Source organism: Nilaparvata lugens, chromosome 2 (genome assembly GCF_014356525.2).
Source record: "Nilaparvata lugens isolate BPH chromosome 2, ASM1435652v1, whole genome shotgun sequence".
Lineage (NCBI taxonomy): Eukaryota > Metazoa > Arthropoda > Insecta > Hemiptera > Delphacidae > Nilaparvata > Nilaparvata lugens.
Window position 1 is genome coordinate 42,746,356 of NC_052505.1, and position 19,652 is coordinate 42,766,007.

The following is a 19,652-nucleotide window of genomic DNA, read 5'->3' on the forward strand; positions in this document are numbered from 1 at the left end:
TTATTTTGTTTTGTACAAACTATTTAGAGAAATTAAAATGTATGAATTCAGGGCTACTTATATTTATTCATAAAATAGAATTATAGTAGGCCTACTTCTTTGAAATTAATAAAATAATAGATTAAAAATACAAATTATAATTTGTATTATTTTATTAAATTATTATATTCTATTTCTATTCTTATAATTCTATTTTATAAAATAGAAAATAGAGAAATTAATATTGTTTCTGAACTCGATAAGTAGGGCATTAACGATTAGTAAATTTTCCCACTGTTGTTTTCACTCTATCCTGCGACTTCCAAGAACTTTCAATTCGTCTCTCTCTAAAACACTTTTTAACTCCAAAACATTATTTTCTGAAATTCCCTCTCAAAAACAATGAAATATAATATAAGGTAATCTATCATCATGCAATTTCTTTATAGAACGTAGCTTTTTTAACAGTTCATTCTGTGTTTTCCCATTCATATAGCCTAAATATGATCGATCCATGTTAATTTTCTTGGAACAATAAAGTGTCAAGAAGATGAAAAAGTGTCGATGAAGAAGATGATGTTATTAAAAAAATTTCCATGTTCAATACTGTAAGTAAACAAATCACTGAATACCTAATTGATTACTAGAAAAAAGTATACTAGCCAAAGAATTAGCTCTTTTACAAATCACAAAAAGTGCAATGATATTGGCTCCGCTGTTACAACCTTCCACAACAATGCATGCAAATTTTTAAACATGCTACTCTTCAATTTGATTAGGATGTATGGAATATATAAATAGAATATATTCCCTGAAAATTTTAGTAGCACTTTATTACGAACACATAATATAAACATATATGTATAAATATTTAATTCCACTGGTATTTTTATGTCCTCTAGAGAAGTACGGTACGTAATCTTTGTTTTTACGTTCGTTTCCTCATAACTTTCATGAAGAGCACCATATCTGCAAAAAGAGGAAGTTGTTATTCTCTTGGGAGGAATTCACAGGAAGTGATTTGAGGAACTATTAAGAAAAAGAGCAATGTAGTTGAACTGGGTCTTCTTTTGTTGGGGAATAGAATAGAATAGGTTTTAGTGATCAACAAATATATAACATATACATGGATCTCGTCAGTAGGCACTGAGATAAGTCAGGTACAAAGATAGAGACAACATAAAACTATGTCAAACAACATAACACAATATCAGATAACATAAAACAAAACATCAGATAGCATCATGACACAGCATAAGATAACATGAAAAAAAAATTGGCATATCAAGACTAGATTACAAATTGACTAATCATGTGGTCTCAAATTCGCTGTCAAGGTATTCCTCCAAGGTAGAACACCCTAGTTTTCAATTTTTTTCTTGAACACTTCTTCAGGATGGTTTCTAATAACGGAGGGCAATTTATTGAACACTACGAACTGTTGATATTTATGGCTCTTGTAAAATGTGTGCAGTCTTATGGCGGGCTTCACACTTCCTCCTGGTATTATGTTTATGCGATTCAAAGTGAATCAAAAGACGCATTAATCTGTAATAGTTATTTGTATATCTAGAGTGAAAAGTACAACTTTTTCTCCCTGTGGGAAGGAGTTTGAAGCCTGAGGCAAAGCCGAGTGCAACAATTTTCCTGAGTGAGAAAAATAATTTTTCGCTCGTGATGTACACAACATTTTCCCTCCATCTACATTTTTTTATAGAAACTGCAAATCAAATCATTTTAATAACGTAATTGGTGACAATGTTTTCTAACAACATAACCTAAAATCTAAAACCTAAAAACCGGTCTTCTGATTGGCACTGCCGATTGCGCTATCTATCGGCAAAAGTTGTAACAATTATCAGCTGGGCGGCTATCAAAAATGGCTGACTCCAGATCACGCATTTCAGATTTGAATTGCAGATGAAAATAATTATTATTGTTGGCTGGTATTTTGAATAGAATAAAACATTTTAAAATATGTATAAATTTTTATCATCTACTAATATTAAGTATATAAATCATACAAACATATATTTCATGAGTTGATCAAATTTCTGGTTGTGGTATTGAATTCAGTTTACTCAATGACAGACACCTCTATTATTCTTCCTAACATAATTACAGTATTTCAAATGTAAGTTATTAAAATAGAGATGCTTCCCATGTTATTTAAATGGAGTTACTTTTACGCTCTAGGGAGTTTTTCTCTTTTTTCGTCCCGAGAGCGAAAAAGTGACACTTTAGTATTATGTTCCAGGGAGTAAAGTAAGCACTTTAGACAGTAGCTGGAGGAAAAGCAACTTGCACAGCATATATATTGAACTGAGAGATAAATTTCAAGCATAGAAGCAAGATAACTCATAGAACTTACTTGTTCCTTGAATTATCCGTTTCAGTAGAAGACTTGAGTGAATGTCATAAATTTGATTGATCATAATAGAGACATAAATAATCCGCATTGATATCAACTTATTAAGATTTTGATAACAGTTGTGCAACGTGATGGAAAACGAGTCAACCCATTCCTGAATCTTATGAGTTGAAAGGAGTCATGATATTGGTTGAATACTTACTAATGAATATGACAAGTACGGCTATAAGCATTATCCACAGCCAACATTTGAATGAACTTCTGCTATGTTCCTGCAGCCTCTCAGACTCCTTCCTCAAATTTGAAAAATTGTTTTCGGCTAGTTCCGAGGACTTTTCGACAGACTGGAAAATAAATTAATAGAAAATAATGTCAAGAAGAAGATTGTATATTCTGTGCAATACAGTACATGTTTTTCCTGTGCAATGTTCACAATAAAATACTTGATAAAAAAATTAAAATTGAGAAGTGATGTAAGAATTGATAATATATTATCATCAAGTTACACTGTTATCAAGTAATTTACGAGGGTCATTCAATAAGTTAGTGACGAGACAAATTGCTGATTTTTGAAAATGGCTGAATTGATCCATATGAAACTTTCAGGACATAAAGTTGGCAACCTTGCGATGACATTTGATCAGTTGTTCCACCGTATTTCGTAAACATAATCGCAAATTGACTCAGTTAACAATGTCGAGTCCGCTTGAGAATTGCACCATGGAAAAACAACATGCTGTAATCAGATTTTTAGTCGCAGAAGGTGAAAAAGGTAGTTAAATCTACAAAAGAATGTTGAAAGTGTACAGAGACAATTGTTTGGATCATTCAAACGTTTACAAAAGGGTAGAACAGTTTCAAAGTGGCCATACAAAAGTTTTTGACAATCAACGTTGTGGACGACAAATCAAAGTTGGGACTTCCTCTCTCGAATCTATTTGTTAATTCGAGACAATAGGTGTATCTTTGTTGAATTTATGAGTGAAAAAGTAAACACATGGGTTGGAAATGTCCATAACATTATTCACAAAATAGAAAAGAACATTATTCTTCAGCTGCAGAAAACAAAACTTGTGCAAGATGGGTGACTAGACTACTCACGGACTCTCACAAAGAAATCAGGGTTCAAATCAGTCAGCAGTTGAAAAATCGGTATGTGACTGAAGGAGAACAATGTTCTTTTCCAAAACAACTTTAATGTGTGATGAAACATGGATCCACCAATATGAGCCATAGTCAAAACGACAGACAGTCAAATCTGATCACGGCACGTTGCTCTTCCATGGTGCAATTCTCAAGCGGACTCGCCATTGTTAACTGAGTAAATATGCGATTATGTTTACGAAATGTGATAGAACAACTAATCAGATTTCATCACAAGGTTACCAACTTCATGTCCTGGAAATTTCATATGGATCAATCTAGCCGTTTTTGAAAATTAGTAATTTGTCTCGTTACTTATTGAATGACCCTCGTATAATGTGAAAAATGTGGAAGCTTCACAAGCATGAAATGGCTCAACAAAAATTCTCAAAACATTTTTTCTAGAGACAATTTTGTCCTTTCTAATGATTAAGGCCAAAACTTGAGACTTTTTACAAGTCAAGTTAATTAAATCCATTAATATAGTTTACACATTACATCCATTAATTATTGATTATATTTTTCAGCTTAATAATAATGGTGAAAAGCATTAGCACTTTGTAATGATGAAGTCTCCCGAGCTACGATAATATAGTAGAGTTGATAGATAGGCTGCCTTTATTTCAACCTGAAGAGCGAAGTTAGGGTGCAGCCGGCCCTCTTTCCCACTTAACTAACCCTCCTATACAATTCTAATCCATTTACATTACATCAACGTAATGAAATAATCTGCTACATAGAACAAAATAAATAATTAGAAAATATAAATCAATAGTAATTGAGAAAAAATAATTTTAATTAATTTAGAAGAATATATTTTAGGCTGAAGTTGGAAATAAATTTCGATCAATTCAAAGAATGATTTAGAAAAAGTTAAGAGACATAGGCTACTCAATTATTTACTACCAACATGTTTAAATTATTGGTAGGCTCACATTCTTGAATGATAAACTTTATTTAATTCGTTTATTGAATTTTAAGAACAACGTAATTAGCCAAATGTAAAAAACTGTAGTTCACAAAGAATGCTACTAAGGTATCGATTGAAACATTGATCGAAATTGAATAATTACAAATGTGTTGGATTGATCTGGATGAAAACTCCTACTGATTAATATCAGCAGTCCCTTAAGAAAACTATTATTGGTTCCTTGATTGTATGGTTCTATTGAATTCTTGTGAGAAGTGTGTGAGTATGATCCAGAACCCTGGAAGATACTCGCGGACTTCACTTTGAGAAACTTCCCCGATTTATTCAAAACCATGAATGGCTGAAATTGATAGATAGCAATGCATTTTGAAATCTCCTTACAGCAGTGTCATTTTTGATTATGACATTAGCCAATTTGGATTGTTCTTTCATATTGCGCGCCAAAACTAGCATCTCGTCGGCGATCTTCTCTTGAACTGAATGATGATACTTCAAAAGCACATCTAAGTCCTCTCCTGCAGTCGCTGATTGCCGTTTCCTTACGCCATCATCTAGAAACAGCATTTTAGTTATTTATCCATATACAATTCAGGTAAAAACAACAGGCATTCGTCCACAACTGCTTTGAAACATTATTCAGAATACTCAGTCTAGGTGTTATGTATAAATGATGACTTGATTTACACACAATTTTGAGTCGAAAATAATATTTACAAAAATTTTAAACTTATCAGATCAATTGATTTTTAAACACGAATGTAAACAAAAAACATCCATTACAATTAAAAATATATTAAAAATTTCACTTGAAACCACACTTTTAAACTCATTTTAACTTCGATGAGCAGTGCAGTGAGTAACAGTCAAAAATGAACAAATAAAATACTTGATAAAAGTCTTCTGATATCAATACTTTTTGAGGTAATAAAAATGTACTATTTAACCATACTAACTATAATAACTTTTGAAGCTATACGTAAGATTTATCTCATTAATTAGACAAATTAAAAAAAAACTGCACTATTTGCAAGTTGGGAAGGCATCTTTCATTGGATTACTGGAAAAACTGAATATTTTTTTAATCTATTATTTGAGCAGAAACTAATCACACATAATAATATATAAGAAATTTATTGAATTTCAGAAGGAAGAGCAGTAATTGAATCAAATTACAGTGAATTGAATACAAATTTGTTATCGACCGAAGCAAAGCTGAGGTCTTAGTTTCGACTCGATCGGCTTTTGTCTGTTTGTTTGTTTGTACCTCAGTTACAGTCGCAGTTAAGGTCTGATTTGGATAGAATTTGAAACAAGGTGCAGAAACGTATGTGTAACGATTTTCGATAATCAGCCATTCATGTTCCTACTTTTTCGCCTTCAAAATCACCAGCCCATGGTGTCATAGGGAGCTGGAGCGTTGACACTCACACTGTGGGACCCAGGTTAAAATCTCGTACCTACCAGTTTTTTTTTGCAGATGATACTAATTGTTTTATCTTATTCTAATAATGTATCATTATAAAATGAATTATTATGATTAGATAGAATAATTAAATTGAATCCTCTTATTATTATTATTAAATTGATTTATCAAATTAATTGGATAAATTATTAAAAAAAACTTTATTGTATTGGAATCCAATATTGCAGCTGTAGAAAAATTTTTGTATGTAATTCGAGTGATAAAGTTGAGTTTTACGCTCTTAGTACATAAATAACTATTATTGTCAATGTAACAGATAACAACTATTTTAGTTGTGGACAATTTTTATCATCATAAACATTTCTTTAATCTCCAACTTCTTTTATTCATAACTATCAGTTATTATTTTAATATTATTTTTCAACTGAATTTCCAGTTTATCAGGTACAATAATTATTATTAGCCTATTAAAATTGTGAAAGACTTATTCATTTAAGAGAGAAAGCATGAGAATGGCCTATAAACACATTAGTGCATCAGTTTATGAATGCAGAATGAATGTAAAATTCTGAGGTGTAGTAGTCTCGCTCGAATTCGCGCTGTATCTATGAGACCATGAGACAGCTCATGAAAGAGTCACAAAGTAGAAAGAGATTATCTTCTCTATCATCTCTGTGAAAGAGCGGATGAAGTAGCACATGCGCCTTTAAAAATGTGCATTTTTGTGTCGCTCTACAGTGTCAAGTCTTTTGTTTTCCTTTTAGTATGAGATCGGAAACCGAGTTGTGAGCATTAACATTCTGCATAGGCATGACAAGCCATAACATTGAATCCACATTTCATGAAAAACATCATTAGTAACCTCCTGTCATTGTCACCAACAAACCTATTTTATTTACAATCATTTTCCGTCTCACTATCGTTTGTGAGACGATTCATCGTCTAAATTTCCTACTGCATATTCCATTTTTCCGTCAGTTGACCGATTTCTTATAATTAATCATTAGAAAAGTTGTAATATAAGTATGTTAATATTGTGAATATGGAGACGATATAAAGGTACATCCTTGATAAGTCCGGTGTCCCTGGAAACAGTGTCTCTAGCACTTTCAATGGAGAAAATAATAGATGACATTGCTAAATCTTCACAATATACTGTACTAGCCCTTCTTATTAGTTTTGAAGTTGTATTCATGAGCAAGGTCTACTGTTCGCAGAACTACTAGTTAGGTTATCATGCGATAAAATTATTTATTTTAAAGACAATGTAATTAGCTGAAAACTTACTTTTTTCGCCGAACAAATGCTCTCTTAGTTGTTTATGAACCTTGGTGGTTGTCTTGTTATGAATTTGTTTGCTGACATTGTCGGTGGCAGCTGGACCGGAAGGCAGCAGTTGCGTTGCCACAGCTTTCTCCACTGGATTCGTCTGAAGCAAATTAATGGCAAAACTATTCACCCTGATATTGACTATTTTTTGAGTTAGGCAATCATTACTGACTAAGAAGGATAAAAAGTCTTTGCTTTCATTTTGACACAAATTGGATACTACTTGGAATTGATTTCATGGAATCTGATAAAATCATTGAAATAATTTAATCATGCAGCAACAATATAATGCAAATTTCAAATCGGAGTTGATCGTGTTGAAAAACTTGAAGGGAATGAGAGTTGAACATTGATTTTTTTCAGTAGAGCCTGCCTCGGTTATTGGAACACTGATTGAGGCTAGCTTCACACACATTCGGTTTCATTCGGTTCGGTTCGTTGACGGAAACGAATGAGGCTTTCATACATATCAGGTTTTAATTGGTATGGTTCTAGTTAGGTATTTTCTTCTCAAACACAGCTGGTAATAAAATATAAAAGATGGTGATCTAATAGTAAGATGTGATTTCTTGAACAACAAAATTTTCAATTTTATTAAAAATTGTGAACTATTTGAATAGTTTATTTTTGATTATATTCATTTTGGACGTTCAGAGTGATAATTTTTTAAATTGAATATTTGTTTCAATTTTGACACATATGGTACATAACGTTCATCTCTTCTCTCCATTAAAATCATGTAAAATAAAAAAAAATCTCCCCGAGTTTTAATTTAACTTCATATTTTTTTAGCAAACTATCCATTTAGAAAAAAATGCTCCAGTGAACTGATCGAAATGAATTGACCATATTATGATTTTGACATGGAATATTTTCAAACAGATAATCACGATATCAGATTAAAATAAAGACAAAAAAGCGAGTAAAAGACTTTGTTTCTATTTCCGGTTTCCTAGAAACGAATTCGAATATGATAAAACCTATTCGTGTCGAGGGGGTGTTCGGTGCTATGCGGTTGCTATTCGGAACCGAATTCAAACCGAATCACCGTTTCACACTTATCGGAATTCGCCAAAAACGAAACGAGCCGAGTGTGTGTGAAAGTAGCCCTTCGCTAGAAACGAATTTGAACCTGATGGAATTAATTAAAGTCAAATGGGCGTTCGGTTCTATGCGGTTTCTATCCGGTACCGAATTCAAACCGAATTACCGTATCACACTTATCGGAATTTGCCGAAAACGAAACGAACCGAATGTGTGTGAAACATACTAGCCTAATAGAGTTCAGTTGAGCTATCTCAAGGCATACTCGATGTACTGTATTTGAATAGTATAAACGTTATTATCGCATGTTAAGAACCGGACATGATATTTTGGAAAAATATTTCTACACAAGTCGATATACTTTTATAGTTTTAGAAAATAAAGTAACTTCCACTAGCAATGTTTTTATTCAATCTTATAAATATACTAAAGAATTGGTTTATGTTTGCACTGGAAACAAAATCATGTTTGACGCATCATCAAGTCTAAACTACTGAGCTGATTGAATTGGAAATTTGGTAGGAATATTATGGATTTCCCGAGTGTGGTTCTAGAACAATTTTTATCGATAAATTGATCACCAATTTTATTAAAATTTAAATGGAGTCTATTTCGTATTTGAGGGTGTTCAACACAATAGACGAGGAGCAAAATCCACAAACCAAACGCATGACGTCGTGTTCGCGATCTTGGCTTTGAATCGAAATTTTGTAGTTTGATTCCTGCCGGAGTCAATAAATATCCTATGAATTTTCAACTGCAATAAAGAAATTCTATGTCATTTTAACAAAATTTCATTATAATATTGAACTATAGAGGAAATATAAAACTGAAATATAAACATATAATTATAAAACACTCAACCTAGAGCCTAGAGGGTTGATAAAATTAATCATTATGGAGCAAGGGCTACACCTACTGTCTATATAATAAAAGTTTAGTTAAAGTCGGGAGCTCCTCTACAGTTAGTTCAATCTCAGAAGTTTAACATTGTTAGCATACGCCGAAAAATTTCAAGATGTACTTTCAATATGTACTCATATTCCGAGTCACTATCATTCACATGATTGCAATAACGCCTTATAAAATTCGACTTACTTTAAAAAAATATTATGAGCTTTGTCTATTTTTGTCACCACCTCTGGAGGATGACAAAAATATCTACAGTTTGGATGTTACCTGCTAGTGATAAGATAATAGGCTAATATATGATGAATAAATAAATAAAACCCAAGAGAAGTATACGTAGAGTTACAAGCTACGAGGCAAATAAAATAATCCTTGTCACCATAATTGACTTGGGAAAATGTTTGTTAATTTGTAAATTTAATCAACCATCCACAAAGTTGAGAGAAAACATTACTGTTGATTTTTATTGAAAATTGCAAACATGGATAAAATTAATGGATTATATAAATACAAATGAATAATAAATATAATTAGATTTTATTCCTTTTTCAAACGAATAGAATAATACAATATAAAAAACAGGAACTAAGTTGACCACACCAACCATAATTTTCGTGGTCAACTTGTAAAAAATAATAATCTACAGTACTCAACAAAATATAACATGATTATAACTTGACTATACAAAATAAAACTAATTGAATCGCTAATTGCAGAAAGGCAACATGTCCAGTTTTCATAATTTTACAGTAGAGACAAAAAACTTATTTAAACCTGAACCTAAACCTGCAGTAGATATATTCAAAACGTCGTCATTACAATGCTTTCAGTTGGACATGTATCCTTCCTACAGTAAACGATGTATCTTACATTAAATAGTTGTTTTTTTGAAAAAGTTGGACATGTAATTAGCGATTCAATTTATTTTTGAGACCAGCATTATTTGAAAAAACTCTTGCACTCCGTGAATAGGCTAATATTTATAATATTCGAGTATTTTCTGAAACTAAATATTATTATTTTTCAATAACTTTTTCACAAGAAACATTCCCAATATGGAGATAGAAGTTGGAGCTGGGCTTTTCACTAAAAGTGAAAAGCAACGGTATTGCTCACAAATGAAAATGTTTTTCACTTACAATCTTATCAGCTTCAATCAGTCCTTTCAAAAATTGCACTCTTTGTGAGTAAGTGGAGAGAGCATCTTTCACAGGTTTACTGAAATAAATGATAGTCATTACAAATTGGAATAAGTTTAAATTAAACAAGGGCTAACAATTTAGCGGAATGGGGGTTAATCACACATATTTATGTACGCGATATTTATTTATTTCCAGGAGGCAAAAGAAGTAAATGAATCAAAAGTCAAAAAACTTATATTACAAAATATTAGATCATCAAATTGAATTCGATTTAGTTCTGTAGATTTCAAAGTTAAAAATGTTGTGAAAATACATAGAAGAGAATTATTACTATTCAAAGCATTGTTTATGAAATTTTTTCTTGTTAAATACTGTTAAGATGATTAAGAAATATACTTATATGGCTTTACATTTAAATATGATCTGGACGATGCAAAGAGAAGCCCCAATTACTAAAATCAGTAGCTAATAAAAAAAACACAAAAACAAAAAAATGTAAAAATATTCCGATTATTGGATAAGTCCAGTTAAAATAAAAGGTCAATTTGAACAACGTAGAGGCGTATCCTATTTTTGGGGGAGACACCGGGGGTGTTAAGGGGTAAAGCTTCAATTTGGTGCGATTTTACGCGAATTCCACTTGAAAACTAATATTCAATTCAAGATTATTATTATGTTCTGTAGGCCACTTATTTCGATTTTTCTTTTGAAATGCCATGTTTTTTATATCAAATAACAAATAGAATGGACTCGAATATATCTTTCACTAGTCATTCAATTGTTTCAAAAATAATAGTTTTGTAGTACCCCTGAATAGGCCTTCTCATTATTAAATAAATGCTAGCATTCTATAATTTTGGCTTCAGAGTAATAATTGTTCAACATACTTTAACATCATAGGCTTAGTTCACCAGATTCACAATTATTTTCAAGTTTTCGTGATTTTCACTCTAGTGATCAAACTTAAATTTTTTGGGAGGGAGGATAAAACTATTTTTCAAAATATTGGGGGTCCAAGATGAAACTACATTATAACAGGGAGATTTTGAGGGTAGTCTAGAAAAAGCTGCTGGAGCATTTTTCAAGGATATTCAAACTACTAAGTCAAACATTTCAACCACATGCATTAAACTACATAAACTATTATCAACTAGAGCCATATAAGCTGACATTCTGTTAGCTACAAAATTGACTTTGAAGAGCTATCTGTGGTTTTCTGCTATTTTAGTCCCTACGCACTAGTCCCTACCTATGTGAGGTCTAAAAAAGGGATAAATTATGGGCACAACTAGAGAAACTTGGTATCCCAAAAAACTCATCAATTTGTCCAAAATGAGTGTGATAGGATCAAGATGCTCTGTTAAAATAGATGACCACTACAGTGAACCGTTCTTGGTTAATTCAGGAGTCAGACGGGGAGATGGGTTCTCTCCAATTTTATTCAACATGGCCAGAGAAGAAGCGCTTCAAAAAGTAGCTCACCAAGATGTAGGTGTAGAGGTTGGATCGAAGATTAATGTGTTGGGTTTTACAGATGATGTGGTAATTATTTCAGAAAGTGTAGAGGACGTGGAAACCCTTAAAATTGCTAATAGAAAGCAGATTGGCCTAATAACAAATGGCCTAATAACAAATGACTCTGAAACTGATTGATACATTTTACAAGAAACCGGAGGGAAAGGATGGGCAGCTTGAAAATAGATGAGCATGAATTCGAGCAAGTAGAGGAATTCAAATATCTCGGGGTAACAATCTCAAGTAAAATTTGGATACAGAATAGGGTAAACTAAGCAAACAGGTGTATATGCCTGCAACAAACTACTTTATCCGAAGTCCCTATCTCACAAAACAAAGCTCAGACTATACAAAACAACTTCAAGTCCAGCACTACTCTACGGGTCTGAAACTTAAAAAATAACCAAGAAAGAAGAGCGAAAGCTCATAGTGTTTGAAATAAAGTGCTGCGGAAATATATGGGCCCATGTACGAGCAAGGAGAATGGAGGAGGAAGAATAATAAAGAAATTGGAGACCTCTACAATAACCCAGACATTGTAAACGAAATAAAATGTAGGATATTACAGTGGGCCGGGCACGTATTCAGAAGAGGAGAAGAGTCCAATCTGAAAAAAGTTTTAGCATCCAACCCTCCCGAAAGAAGACCCCTTGGGTGACCCAGACAGAGATGGTGGCAACAGGTTAAGACTGACATATAGAGGGTTGGAGCGACAGAAAAAGATGCTGAGTGGCGAACTGCGTGGAGACAGTTTTTTGGTGCGGTCAAATATCAACTTAGATATACATGGCCCAGGAAGTAAGTAAGTACGCACTAGACCAGTGCTTCTCAAAGTGTGGGGCGCGACCCCCAAGGAGACGTGATTAATGCTCAGGGGGGGAGGCGCAAAGCTTGGTTGAAAATTATTTAAATTTACTTCTAAAATAATTACAAAAAGCAATCTTTTAAAATTATTTTTTTTAAATATTTTAATGAGAATTTGAATGGTTTGTCATGGATTCAAACCCCATTCAAATTCTCAATCAATGAGTGCTCCCTCAACATTATAGAAAAATAAAACCTCCATTGTGACTATGCGCTTGAAATGAAGTTTGAAGAATATTCTCTCACATCCTTTTGGATTGATGTGCACAAGGAACACCCAATTTTGAGTGAAAAGGCATTGAAAATATTGACTCCATTTGCGACAACTTATTCGTGTGAAACTAGGTTTTCTTATCTAGCTGCCATGAAAAATAAATTTACATCAAGACTGGATGTGACCCAGGAGCTTTTAGAGTATTTAGAGCTATTTTAGAGCTATTAGAGCTTTTAGAGCTATTTTATAGTAGCGTAATCGGAGCTGACACCTCTTTTCAACAAACTCTGTGCGAAAAAAAACAAGCTCATCCTTCACACTTAAGCTCTTTTTATTGTTAATTGCTATGATAAACAAAAGTAACAACTATGTACTATAGTAGGTAGCTATAGTACATGAATAAATAATAATTGTTTGTATAGAATTTGTTGTTATATGTAGGGGGGCCCGGCTTACAGGTGAATTATGCAGGGGGCTCGAAGTGAAAAGTTTGAGAACCACTGCACTAGACCACTAACTATCTAGTTCATAACTATCATTGTAATATTCTCTCATCATTTATATTTTTTTTCTGGTTTATACAGTATAAAAATAAGACATTAGAAGCTAATTTTTGTGGCTGATCCAGCCACAAAAATATCCATGTCCCATTTCGGGAGGAGGGACTACATCCCCTTATCCCCTCTCCTGGATACGCCACTGATGTAGCGGACTATTTTATGCCCGAAAGCATACCACGACTCCAATGGTAGATTTTTACTATCAATTACAAAAATTGTAAAATTATTTATAAAGTCGCATTTCATATTGGAAAGTTGAATAAAATTCAATAACAGGCTTTTTCATAGTTTTATGAATTTGATTAGATTTTTAATTAATAATATGAAGGCTGGGTGTTTAATATGTTATATTTGGGTTTATCAATAAAACACTCAAATAATAAACAAATTATTAAAACCACCAAACATTTTAATTTCCAAGAAAACTTGTCAGAGAATTGGAAAATATGGAAGCAGCAATTTCTACTCTATATGACATTGAGTGGTAGGGAAGACAAGGAGGAAAACGTTAAAATAGCGATCTTACTACATTGTATCGGAGAAGAAGCATTACAAAAATACAATACTTTCCAAATCAGTGAAGCAGATGAAAAATCCTACAAAAACATTTGGAAATTTTTGAAAACTACTTCATTCCGCGCAGTAATGAATCGGTTGAGAGACACATTTTCTTTTCAAGAACTCAATATAGTCATGAATCTTTTGATGATTTTTATACATCTTTGCGAAAACTTAGTGCATCCTGTGGTTTTGGAAGTATATTAGACAGTTTATTAAAAGATAAAATTATCGGTGGCCTGAATGATAAAAGCCTTCAAGATCGACTTCTACGTGAAGAAGACCTCCTAGTATTAGGTTTAGTACATTAGAAGCTAATCAGGCATTTTATCAATAATTGAAACTTAGTGATGAGAGTAGTAAATAGACAACTTTTAATACAAAATATGGTCGATGTTGTTTGATTCTGAATGGCAGCCATATGGTGGGTCCGTAGCATCACACATTTTTCATCCATGTTTTTATAAAATTTTTGGAGATATCCCTGGAGTGTCAATATTCATAGATGATTCGATTATTTATGGTAGGTCAGAGAAAGAGCATGATGAAATATTGCAAGCAGTATTGCAAAGGGCTAGACAATTTAATCATAGAGAAACAATAGCGTAAGTAGATATCCCATGGTATAGGGAATTATGTCTCAACTTTTACTGTTATCTCAAGCCGATTACTGTCGATTATTGTCAATTTTTACTGTTTTTTTTTGGGGTGATAGTGTATGAACGGCACAATTTGAGAGACTACCAGCGTCACACAGCTGCATAGGAAAGAACTAAGTGAACTATCGGCTTGGGATAACAGTAAAACTTGCGACATAAACGCCCTATACCATGGGATAACTATGCTATCGTTTCTCTATAATTCAATTTAACATTCAACCCAAACAAAGGTAGATTCAAATTGCAATAAGTTGATTATATGGGTCATATTATATCAAAAGATGGTGTGAAAATAGATGATAAGAAAATCAAGGCTATTATTAAAATGAAAACTCAACTAATGTCAAAACTCTGGAAACATTTTTAGATATGATAACATACATTTCCAAATCTATCCCGAATTTGTCAGACAAAACTTCAATTTTGAGAAAATTACTAAAGAAAGATGTCATTTGGCATTGGAATTCTGAACATGACAAAGCATATGATGAGTTGATAAGCATATCAACTAGTAAACCTGTTCTTCAATTTTTTGATCCTAACAAAGAGATTGTATTGTCAGTGGATGCATGTAAGGATGGGTTAGGTTGTGTATTACTACAAAAAAATCTGCCAGTTGAATACGCATCCAAGTCATTGAATAGCACACAACAAAATTATGCTATTATGGGAAAAGAAACTTCAGCTATTCTGTTTGCATGTGAACGTTTTCATCAGTATATTTTTGGTAAGCATGTAACTATTGAGAGTGATCACAAACCTTTAGAGAGTATTTTCAAAAAACCACTTAGTGAATGTCCTGCTAGATTACAGAGAATTCGTTTGAGGCTATTACAATATGATTTTACTATTGTGTACAAACCTGGTAAGGATTTACTGATAGCTGAATGCTTATCCAGAACACATTTCAGTACTTATGAAGATGACGGTCTTAGTGAAGAAATTGATTATCAAATTTGTATATTAACCGAGAATAATGAATTTGCTCATAATTATTATGATAAGTTAGTTATTGAAACAGCAAAAGATGAAACTTTGTGTAAAGTCAAAGATATGATAAATAATGGATGGCCTAACAGTATCAAACAAGTAACTTCTGATTGTCAATTTTATTTCAAATATAGAGAAGATTTGTATATAGCTAATGATTTATTGTTCAAAAATGATGGTATAATTGTCCCAACAAGCATGAGGAAAGAAATGTTGAATGTGTTACACTATAATCACATGGGTATAGAAAAATGTAAATTAAGAGCTAGAAATAGTATATTTTGGCCAGGAATGTCCAATGACATTGGTAATATGATATCCGCCTGTGAATCATTTGAAAAATTTAATAAATGTAACAGAAAAAAGTCTTTTATAAGTAGAGAAATACCTGATTGTCCATGGCAAGAAGTAGGAATAGACCTTTTCAAGCTACAAGGAAAACATTATGTCTTAATAGTTGATTATTTTTCAAAATATGTAGAATTAGGATTATTGAGAGACTTATCAACTGAATCTGTAATAACAATTATGAAATCTATTTTTGCCAGGCATGGTATACTAAAAATCTTGTGGAGTGACAACGGTCCCCAAATGAAGTTGAATAATGTTAAATTTAATGAATTTGTCAATTATATTCAGAGTCCTGAATATCCACAATCGAATGGTATGGTCGAAAGACAGGTAGGAATTGTAAAAAACATGCTTAAAAAGCAATGTATGATGGTAAAGATCCCTATCTAGCATTATTAGAATACATATGTACACCATTGTCAGCCAATTTTCTATCACCTTCAGAATTATTGATGGGTAGGAAATTAAATCATTTATTGCCTAATTTGAGTCAATTTGTAGATAGAGATAAGTATAAGAATGCTAGAAATAACTTGAAAGAGCGTCAAAAACATAAAAAAATTCACTATGATAGAGTAGCCATGAATAAAAAACAATTGAAGATTGGATACTAAGTTTTTGTAAATAAATTTTTGTAAATTCATCTAAGGAAAGGGAGAAAGGATTGGTATTGGGATTAGCAGATAGACCAAGATCTTATAAAGTTCAATTAGAGTCAGGGCAAATGGTAGAAAGGAACAGAAAACATTTGAATTCTTTTAAATCAGAAACTCCATTCTATTTGCAAATCAAAGATGACAGTTTTGATTCAGGTAAAACTAATGATGATGTAAGAATGAATGTATCTGAAAATGAAATAATTCCATTTGTATTTGATCATGTCAATAATGATAAGAAAATAAGTGAAGCTGAAGATTGTCTTGAAATTAGGGACCGCCCTAAAAGAAATGTACAGGCACCCAAGTATTTGAAAGATTATATTTTTTTAAATATTTGAATGATTTAATTTGTTTTTTTAAAAAGGGAGATGTCATAGTATTTAGTTTATATACATATATCGATAATGTAATATCGATAGTATGATAGTTGGTATATCGACAGTGATCGATACAGGAAATAAGGATGTAGGTTTTTGAGTTGTTATGTAATGCAGTGCATCAATAAATCACTTAGTGTGTGTAACTTTGTGTTTTATTAATAAACCCAAATATAACATAATATAAGTTATTGTGATTATAAATGTTACAGGGCAAGAAAAGATTACTGTACGTTATTCTGCTTAGAGAAATAAGAATTGATTCACTTACTTTTCGCAGGTATGAAGCTCTTGTATCATTATATCAGCGTCATTAATGAACTGAAAATAGAAAAAAATGGAATTGTAGTAAGCAAATAAGGTTGGTTTGAAGAAAACTACATTTATTCACCATATAGAGCACCAATAATAATAACTGTGAGAAATTAAAAGAAGTGATTTTATCTTCTCAAAGAATGAAATTGATGAAAAGAGCTTTAATTCATCAAGTATCGTACCGTAAAATTTCCTCTTTTTTCGTCATTTCTTGATCATTCGTGTCCTCATGCACACACCAGCTTTCTAATCTCAGCGTACCAAAGATTGTTTCACAGTCACATAAATTATGTGATTTATTTACTAGATAAGATATCAATTTATTCAACAGAGTATATCATACATGTAATACAATAAACAGTTTAACATCATCATAGATATTAATTCGAAATGAGCCACAGAAAGAAACCATACAACAATGAAATATGAAAATTGGAGAAAACATTACCGATATAATTATCGCAATGCGCTTATACTTGCATTTATAGTGCTGATATACAACTTGTAAGTGCCACTATCTACTATCTATCACAGAAATCTATAAATCTATAGTAAGCCTTTGCAGCAAGAAAGCTGTATAAATTACTTTTGAAAATGCTTATCAAGTACGGTACCGTATTGACTGAGATTTCAACTCGGCAGGCAATTTACTGTATAACTTAGCACCAATGTAAGAAGGTATTTTCTCATACAGTTTGAACTGATGCTATCTTGAAGCTATATTGTTTCTACTTCTAGTGTTATGGTCGTGTAGGCTACTTCTGCATCCGTGGCCAGTTTCGAGATATGTTTATGGGTGAAAATAATAAATTTGTATATGTAAATAGAAGGTAACGTGAGAACATTCAAAGAAACGAATGCCTCTCTACAAGACTGATTATACTTAAGACCAGCCATGTATCGTACAGCTCTCTTTTGCAGTTAAAAAACCCTTTGGAAATGAAAATCAGCGGTGCATCCCCATAACTCTATATTATAAGCAACATGGGAGTAGAAAAGAGAATAATATGTCATTTTTGACACCGATAATGGCACAAATTTTACGATATTTCTTATAACAAATAGACCTCACTCAGCCTAGTAACTAGTGCATCAACATGCTCATCCCACATAAACTTGGAGACAAAGTGTAAACCAAGCAATTTAACAGAGTCATTATTGCTAACACATTCGTCACCTATATGTAAATACGGTTCAACCGTATTGTGTCTCAAACTAAAATTTACCAGTTTACTTTTTTTAGAATTGACGGTTAGGGAAAGCGCGTTGAAGAACTGTACAACCTGAATACTCACCAGATTACAATTTATTTCTAGGTTCTCTAAGTTTTTGTCTGAAAATATCAGTGGAGTGTCATCAGCATATAGAACCATAGAAGAAACATCATCAACATACAGTATAAATAGAAGAGGACACAAAATAGAGCCCTGTGTCCTCTTGACATACACCCAGCACAGGAAGATGTAATGGTTGGAGACCAGTAGCAGGCACCAAGTCGAGACGAGCAAAGGTAGGCTTGCAGTGGGCGAGATAATAGCTGTCTGTTATGATTTTCAAAGCCCTCTTTTGCAGCCCCTGTCCCTGCCGAATGACCTCACAGGAGCGATCCAAAGGTGCAATTGCAGAAATCGATGTAGATCATTGCACAGATCCAAGTAGCAATTGCAGAGAGTGTGATACATTATCACAAGATGATTTAAATACTCACTATACCTGGAAGTTACATATCGACACCGGACCAGGACAAAATGATAAAAGGTACCTGATAAGCAGATCATTCTATTTTGTGGAGGAATTTTTAAAGAGTAATGACTACGAGACCATGACGTGACCGCGTTTTTAGTAAGATGAGAACTAGACACAAGGATAATTATTTAAAAAAAAAGTTACAACATTAATTACTTACTTTTTCTAACCTCCAATCACGTTCTGATTCTTCTTTGGCCATCAATTCACATTTTGCAAGCAATCGCCGTACATTGATTTCCAAACGGGACATCCCCATTTTTCAGAATGAAAATAACTGATTCACTGCTATAATAATGTGAAATCACAGTCAAATAATATAATAAATTCTATTTTGTAGACATTTGAGTTTGACAGATTTCATCATTTGACAGTTGTGCGCATTTGCCATCTTGATTTCACCAAATCAGAAATCAGTAACTTATAATTTTTGAAAGTTTCCGGATTCATGAAATTGTTTTATTACAAGAAATATGATATGAATCCCACTATAATCAATTTTTCATTGAGTTTTACATTTATATCATATTTATTCAATGGTAAGTAATACTATAAATTCAAACAATGATGTGG

At 32.5% G+C, this 19,652-nt stretch overlaps 1 protein-coding gene across 1 annotated transcript; it reads right to left on the reverse strand.

Annotated features, from left to right (window-relative positions):
• Window positions 1–786: 786 nt before the first annotated feature.
• LOC111055240 (vesicle transport protein USE1) lies at window positions 787–19,608 on the reverse strand. Its single transcript, XM_022342410.2, has 7 exons — window positions 19,240–19,608; window positions 17,290–17,339; window positions 10,269–10,347; window positions 7,135–7,276; window positions 4,806–4,975; window positions 2,553–2,694; window positions 787–948 (listed from the first exon to the last, which is right to left on the reverse strand). The coding sequence occupies exons 1-7, from the start codon at window positions 19,336–19,338 to the stop codon at window positions 908–910; spliced, it is 723 nt and encodes a 240-aa protein (XP_022198102.1). The 5' UTR covers window positions 19,339–19,608; the 3' UTR covers window positions 787–907.
• Window positions 19,609–19,652: the final 44 nt, after the last annotated feature.